General features: G+C 36.6%; 1 protein-coding gene across 1 annotated transcript; it reads right to left on the reverse strand.

Annotated features, from left to right (window-relative positions):
* Positions 1-7,433: 7,433 nt before the first annotated feature.
* LOC110926619 (RNA-binding protein 33-like) lies at positions 7,434-8,648 on the reverse strand. Its single transcript, XM_022170343.1, has one exon. It carries the CDS (start codon positions 8,646-8,648, stop codon positions 7,434-7,436), a length of 1,215 nt encoding a protein of 404 aa, XP_022026035.1.
* Positions 8,649-8,861: the final 213 nt, after the last annotated feature.

Raw genomic sequence — 8,861 nt, forward strand, 5'->3', positions numbered from 1 at the left:
ATGCTCTATTGATATTAACATTTATGCGGTATTGTGAAATATGCATACATCCAAGCCTTGAGACTGTGGCGATAAACCCTTAAAACAAATTAAAGGTTTATCTAAGTTATGTATATCGAATTCGGTCATTCCTTACAATCCTATCAAACCCAGGACTTCAGGAACGGGAGTTGTCAATTCCTATGGTACCACTTCCTACTAACGAACGGCGTAGCTAATTTTAATGAATGTATTGTCCCATGTTAAACAAACCAAATGTCATAACAAAATGAAGGCATGTGATGTAAACAATTGTACTAAGTATGCTAAGTAAACATACGAAGCAGAAATGTTCATGTAAATCAATGTGTCCATATGCTGAGTAAACATATGCAACAGAAATGTTCATGTAAATCAATGTGTCCATATGCTGAGTAAACATATGCAACAAAAATGTTCATGTAAATCAATGTGTCCATATGCTGAGTAAACATATGCAACAGGAATGTAATGTAAATCAATGTGCCCATATGCTGAGCAAACATATGCAGCAGAAATGTTCATGTAAATCAATGTGTCCATATGTTGAGTAAACATATGCAGCAGAAATGTTCATGTAAATCAATGTGCCCATATGCTGAGTAAACATATGCAACAGAAATGTAACGTAAATCAATGTACTAAGTACGCACACAATGGGCATACATAGCATGAAATGTAATGAAATCGTGTACTATAATGTACTAACAACATAACAGGCATATGATGTGAAAACATGGAAAGCATGAATGTAACAGATAGGCACATGTGTTTCACCCCAAAACAGTTTGGAAAACAGTAAAAGAGAGGTTCAATGTACTAACCTGAGATTGCTTTGGAGTTCTTGTATAATAACCAGATAATTCTAGAGATCACGGAATATCAAACGGCACCTAATAGGTAGCTATATTAATATACCGGACCAAAATCGGAAGGATCGGATAGTATGCGGGTTCGTAAATCAAACGAGTATGGAGACTCGTGTAATATGGTTTAACAAAGCCTACATACTAAAATGAAACCTAACCTAAGTGCTTGCGACCCATCACGACCCGTTTAGGTAGCTTATGCTACCTTAACGCATCGTTCGCGTAGAACGCGTTTGGAACGCCTAACATCGTGACCACAAGGCATAACCTCGGAAGGTTATAGCTATGGTCATCTAATGTGTTTGGTCGGATCCTAATGATCGACCAAATGGGTCGGGTTCGAAAGTATAAGCGACGGTTTAGATCGCTTACCTTACGACCCTATATATGCACTAAACTAAAAGTGACGAGCTAAGCATGTTAGAACATGCTTAACTAAGTTTAGAAAACAGGTTTGGCATCAAAACAAACGGATTTGATGCTCACGAGTAGTTTGGTAACAAAATATGCAAGAATGCACATTTTGGCCGAAACTACGACTCGTCACTGAGCCTAGATAACGTGGAAATTAGTAGGTATAGCCACTACGGGCTATAACCATCGTGATCACACTCACGTTATGAAGTTCCAACGAACTTCGCATCGACCATAAACTGGTCAATGCAGAAAGTCAAACATAGTTCGACTTTCGGACTCAAAAAGCGATAAAACAACGAAGGAACACTTACAAAGGATCCCCGAAAGCTAATCTTGATTAAAGAAACTCAGGTATGAAGCAATACTTCAACTTAGAGCTTTTTAGATCAGATTCTTGTGGGTTTTTGAAAGAATGGGGGGGGGGGTATTTATAGGAAAAGCATAACCGTTAGGATCGTTTATCGAATACCGTGCCACGATCTCACCCGTACACTTGTCGAATTATTGTGGTTACTGAATAATGGCCCTTGGCTCTTGATTGGGTGAAAGGGCATTGCCCCTTGAATGAACGAAAGGCCAACTGCAAGTGGGTTCAATGAATCTGCTGTACTGGGGACCCTTTACGGACCGTATGGCTTATGGCTTACGGTCCGTAAGCCCCTAGTTTGGCAGTTTTACAGTTTTGGTCCCTGCAGCTCCAAAACTTGGTATTTGATGCATTTTTGACACGTTTAAGCCCCGTTAACCCCATTTCAAAGCTCTAAAATGATGTTAAAGTATAGGGAACTTAAAATGTGCTCAAAAATATCCTGGATGTCGGTTCGTTTGGCCGTACGGTCGCGATGTTCGGTTAATTATGACGGAATGCGCATAAGCGCGAAAGACGATCCAAATTGCGCGACGAATGGATTTTTCTCATGCCATACACTAAGGCATAATATAAGGATGATTACATAAATTTTTGGATGTCCGGATGTATTCAGAACGTAAGTTATGCGCAAAAGTGCAAACTTGTGCACTTTTTGACACTTTGAGCCCCTGAATGATCCAAAAGTTTGTTTTAGCATACCAAACCCCTCAAAGCCTATTTCTAAGCTATGTAAAGGATATTTATGGTATGTTTAACTTATGGACATGTTCCAGAATGTTCGTTATAGTTCGAATTGGCATACTTTTGCAGTTTGTCAAGTTTAGTCCCTGTAAGCGAATTAACTTGTTTTTGCTATACCAAAGCCTTCAAAACTTATTTCTAAGTTATGTAAGGGTTATTTAAGGTATGTTGAGTATATGTTGATGTTCCGGAGTATTTGTCGCATTAAACAGAGCACGTTTAAGCACCAGTTAGCGTATAACTCTCCAGAAAGCGATGTAGAGTTTAAAATCGAACAAAAGTCAAAACATGAAAAATGTAAAACACAACCAAACAAACATTGGGATAAAATAACATTGTTTTATTGATAATTGAACTGTTCACAATGATTACAATCACAAATGTTACGTAATCTTTGATGATGTTCTTCTCATAATTCCGTTGAGAGCCGAATATTACAGAAATGTGATGAAAAATGACACATATGCTAAAAGGCATGAAAAGGAGATCAGATATGCCATGACATCATGTTTGAGAAAAAGGGATGAAGAAAGAATGAAGAAGAGTGTTGAAGAGATGGTGAACAATCTGAAGAAGGTTGCTGAAGAGGCTAACACAAAAGTTGTTGAAGTTAAAGTTGTGAAAGAAACTGTTACTGAAGAACAGCAGATTGGAGAAAATGTGAAGAAAGAAGAAGAAGAAGTACAGAATGTGAATTTGGAAGCTGGATATGCTGGTGATGAAGTCGGTGTTGAAGAAAAGAAGAATGATGCTGAGATGAAGCAGACAGAGGCAGCTGAAAACACCGAGGTGCCAATCACTGAGGTAAATTCTGATTCTGAAAACTTAAAACTGATTGATCAGTGCAAGAAATGCATGGAACCGTGCAGAGCTTGTACTAAAAAAGATGAGCAATTCAGAACAAGAGATCTTGAATTCACAAAGATTGAAAACATTTTCAAAGAAAAATGCAAAGAAATGCTAGAAAAAGAAAAAGTTTTTAAAGAAAATGATGAAAAACTTTCAGAAAAATGTAACAAATTAGAAAAAGAAAATGAAGTTTTGAAAGAAAATGTTTTCAAAATGACAAATGAATGTGAACAAAAAGAAAATGTGGTTCAAGAAATGAAAAAGGAATATGACTCAATGAAATTAGCATATCATATTACGAAAGAGTCATATGAAAAAGTGAAAGATGAAATGAAATATGCTCAATCAAGAATGAATTATCTTTCTGAAACAACAAAAGAACTTAAACGAATGTATTCTATAAAACAAGATGTTGTTAATTCCTATATTGAGGATGTTTCTAAGCTAAAGCGACAGATTGCTGATCTAGAACAGGATAACAACAAGTTAAAAACTTATTACGTGTCGTCATATGTGCTTGAACGAATTTTCAATATAAAACCGGGAGATGGGGAGTCTGAGCAAAACAAGTAAGGCATTGGCTCAGAGTTTCATCAAGTTCCACCACCGGAAAAGTTTTCATTTTATGATGAGGAAAAAGTCGAAAAAGCTTTCAACATGGTAGACAAATTACCAGACAACAATGGCATAACCTATTCCAATTCTGATGATTCTCATGATTCAGAGGTGGTAGGTAAAGTCGTTGAAAGTGTGTTGAAAGAAGAGTCGGTTGATACATGTAAATCTGAATCACAGGATGAAAATGAAGGAAATCTTCATGATGGATATCTGAAAAACACAAAATCCGAGAAAAATTTGAATGATGATCCAAAAGGATTGGTGTATACCATGATTGGATCGGACAAATTGTTCTTAAATGTTGAATTCCCGATTCAGAATGTGGTTTCAGAAAAGGTTGATAAAGTTTTCAAGATGGTTGAGATTGAGAAGTCTGAGATTTCAAAGTTTGTTGGTAAGAGTCATCAAGGTTCGTATAACAAACCTGGTTTCAAGAAGAAAAACATGAACGCTGGGTTGGGTTATAGGAAGAAACAGAATCGAAACAAAAATGAAATGCCAAATTATCAGGCAAAAATGAGTTTTGTTCAAGGAAACAGTTTAGCTGAAGAAAAAGAACTCAAAATGAGACAGTCCAATGATGAGTTCATTGCTAAAAAGAAACAGCAACAACCACAGGTCAAAGATGTGTCCATGAGAACATGTTTCAAATCTGATCAAAAAGGACATCTTACACGCAAGTGTCCAAATCTAAAACCTGTGGATGTTGACAAAAAGAAGATTGATGCTAAGAAACAAAAATCTGAGAATGTGAGACAAAGGTCAACCAGATTTGATTCAAAACAAACTTGGAGGTACAACACAAACAAGTTTGCTTTGAATCAAAATTGGTAGTCAAACCCGTATAGGTTCGATTCTAGACAGACCTGGAATTCTCATACACCCAGATTTAGAACAACACAAAGCTGGAAAACATCGGTTGATATGACCAAACCACAACAATTTTGGAAACTGAATGTTGCTCAAAAACAAAGTGTTGAGAAAGATTCACATTTTTACAAACGTGGTACTCCGAAAGGTCAAACATGGAGTATTAAGAAACATGTTGATTTAGTAAAAGATGAAAAAGTTGACGTTAAAATTGAGAAAGTTTTTGTGAAAAATGACAAAGAATTTCCAGCATTGAATGAAAATTATTGTGTTGTAATGCCTAAGGTGCAACAGACCTGGGCTAAATTGTTCAAGTAAGTGAGTTAGTTGAATGTGTAGGTGCTCAACAAAAACGGAGATTGTGAGATTGGAGGTTGGAGCAGCGTGGCACAACAAGAGGAGGAGGTTGCTGCTGGACCCTGGTGTGGTTGAACAGGGAGTTTATTTGTTTTTCTGTACATAAATTAACATCATTTTAAAACCCTAAAAATTTGAAAAATTAAAAGCCAAAACTATGTGTTGATTGAATACGCCGAAACCCTCACGGCTGAACAAACATGATTACTTTCACCAGATGGAAAAACGGTTTTCAAACTGTAAAAATCAATGTGTTGTAAATCATGGGGGTAGTTACTGCTTTTTATGCAAATCAGAGCACTTTCAGCAGAAAATGGATGGCAAGACAAAGTTATCAGTATCGGTTTGTCAAATGTTCTTTAAATGATTTTGCATTTTAAGGGCAGAAAAATTGTCAGAAAATACAAAAACATTAGAAAATTTGAAAAAGCCAAAAGCATGATAAATTTCAAAAATTGAGTTTTGCGTAAAAAGACGAAATGATAGTACATCAGTAGACAGTTACAGTATGCTAAAGAAATGTAATGATTAAATAGCGTTAAACAGTCTCACTGATGATATGCCGATAGGTTTTTATACATTTAGTAAACTTGTTCGGGATATAAACCTAAGTTCAAACTTGCTTATTTCATGGGCAACACTATTTGGATATATAGGTAACACCTGAAATCTCGTTTGACAGACCCCTCTTTCTGAAATACTAGGTCTTTATACTCAGTGATATCTGGGGTATTATTCCGGGACTTCTGCTGAATGGAAGTTCTGACCTAGTACCCGAATAATACTTTCCGCATTGCTTGAAACATAGCATCGCCCTCAGCAAATTGATGAAACAATAAAATTGATAATCATTGTTGTTGTAAAAAAGATCCTCTAAAGGGGACACACCTAAAGTCGAACCGTCATCTCTCTGCTGAACGGAAGTTTTGACCTGAGCTCTCACGGTTTCGCATCTAACCCCTTACAGATATCATCAAGGTATATTCACCTGTATGACTGAATATTGGGATCTGGATACGGGAGTATATTCAAGAGGTGGGACACATGAATGAGTTTAAGTTCTTAAAACATCTAATTTGTATCCTGAATTAGTTGAAATTTGTGTGAAAATTTAAGTGGAACAGTATATCGACAATCTAAATGAATTGTTTAATTCTTAATGTGTAACTAAGCTCAACAGTACTTGTGACTTGTCAAAAACTGATATGATCCTCTGATGCATACTCAAACAAAAATATTGTCTGTAAATATGTTTGTACATATTTTCTTTACTGCTTTATATTTTAAGAAAAATTCAAAAAGATTTTGATTTCTGCTTTATTTTCGACAACCGATGTCTGAAATGCTGAGTTTCAAAATCTAAGTAAGCTGTTAGTGTTTCTGAAAATAAAACAAGTTCATTAATTTGAAACTTGAATTAAAAATCAAAAATTTCAAAAACAGTTTGTGATATCTCCAAGGTCATTAATTTGGACTTGGATGATTAACTGTGAGGGAGTTGGATTCTTTAATGCTGCTAAATCATTTAGTTTGTTGATAGGGGAAGTGATTTAGAAAGTTGAATAGAGTCAGTTTACAATTTCAGGATAGTTAGATTTGGAAAACATTGTATTTATGAATGTTTGAGTGATTGCAGGAATTCCAGACTACGATCCCGAAACCAGAGTCTAAGGAGGAGTCTGAAGAAAAGCTTGAAGCAAGAGGAAGCTTGTAGATAGGAAGCTAGGTGTCGATCCCAAAGCATGGAAGCTTGACGAAAGGGGGAGCCTGAAGTTGATGGAAGAAGACAAAGATTGAAGGATGCTTATAATGTTACAACTTGAATGAGAAGGCAGAATGATCAAGACTGAAGATGTGTCATGCTGAAGATTAGTCACTGAAGACGTCGTCAATATCCGAGGGGGAGTCCGTTAGTGCATTACGTCTATTGACTTGTCTTGTATCATGAAATAGGATAGGATAGGATAATCAGTGCACGAGATTCGAGAAACACATTTTCAAGATTATAGATGTGATTCCGCTTGAAAGTGCAAGGAATCATTTCAAGCGAAATCAGAAATATCTGATTCTGCTTGAAAGTGTTTCATTCCATTTCGAGCGGAATCCCACTCCTATATATAGTGCACTTGTCATTTTCATTTGGTACGACTTCTGGATTTGTAACGAAGTGCTGCCAAAATCTGTTCAGGTTGTAATTGATGTTAAAATCAATATAAGTGACAGATTTAATAGTATCAAGCTGTTTCCATGCCTGTTTCACTGATTCCGCCTTTGAACCGGATATAAAGCTCTTCTGATCGACTCAGTCGGGTCCTACAACGATCCTACAAGATAGGAACAGGATTTTCAACAACTAAAGAAGGAACAATTGATCTTTCAGACACTGCAACACTACCTTCAGCACCCTTGCCTTTGTCTTTCATCTGAGCTTCTATCTCTGCTTGACGTTTAGCTCTAACTTCCTCAACTTCAATCTCCTCGAATCTTTGCTCAATTAACTTTCCGAGCATATTTTCAACAACTTTGTTCAACATGTAGAACTCATGTTCCTTCAATGCCTTCGCAGCTTCAAGCTCTTTGTTTTTCAATTCAAAGTATTTGTTTTGCTCGTCTCTGCGTGCTTTTTCTTCTTCTAGCTCTGCTATTCTCACTTTCAAAATGTCTATCTCGGTCTGATCATCCTCTACTTTCTTCAGCAAAGATTTGTTTTCAGACTCTAATTTCTTCACATGCATTTCAAGGATATTCTCACGATCAGTCAACTTTTTGTTTTCAGCTACAACAACATCAACTTTCTGTTCTACATTCTTAACTTGTGCATTGCTTGCAAAATCAAAGTCTCCAATCTCATGAAGACCCATACTCAAGTTCGGAGGAACGGTTGGAAAACCTTTATACCCCGAAGAACCAGGTGTTGTTTGAACAAGTGGTTGTGTAATTGGTGGTGGTGTTTGGAATATTTGTTGAGATGTGAGTAAGGTTTGTTGTTGTGGTGGTGTAACGGAATGAATTTGTGGTGGTGGTGATTGATGAGGTGGTGATTGATGAGGTGGTGAGAGATTTAATGGTGATGGTTGTCTTGGAGGTGTTTGGTGAATTGGTGAGTGTATAGGTGATTGATGTGGTGTAGGTTCAGGTGGTGGTGATGGTGGTTTACTTGGTTCTTGGGAAGGTTTCTTTAACTTGATCTTCAATGGCTTTTTGATCTTCTGAGTTACCTTCTTTATCTTTGGTGAAACAATCCTCCTGCTAGCACCAGCTTTCTTTTTACCACCTGAAGGAGGTGTTTGAAAATCAGATACACGTTCAGGGGATGGAATATATACATCATCCTTCTCCTGTCTTTTTCTTTTTCTCTTTCTTAACAACTTCTCTTTTGTAATCTCTTCTTGAATTCTCTTTTCACGCTCTACTTCATCAATCTCATCATCAGAAGAACTCGAAGAGCTTGTAGTACTTTTGTTAACGTCATCACCTTCTACATCATCAGCAGCTTTTTTCTTTTTGAACATCAACAGCTGCTTTATCTTTCTTAGCATTAAATGCCTTCAGTTTTTTCAGCAAACTATGAGAATTTGGTGAAAGACGAATATCAACTTCAATATTAGCTTCAGCTTCTGTTTCAGCTTCAGCTTCAACAACATGTTCTACTTCAATCTCAGCTTCTTGTACTGGTTCTTCCACATCAGGTTCATCAATAAGTAAAGTCTTTGCTGCTTTCTTTTGACGTTTCTTAGGCTATGAAGATGAAC

The sequence above is a fragment of the Helianthus annuus genome, chromosome 6, assembly GCF_002127325.2.
Source record: "Helianthus annuus cultivar XRQ/B chromosome 6, HanXRQr2.0-SUNRISE, whole genome shotgun sequence".
In the NCBI taxonomy this organism is placed as follows: domain Eukaryota; kingdom Viridiplantae; phylum Streptophyta; class Magnoliopsida; order Asterales; family Asteraceae; genus Helianthus; species Helianthus annuus.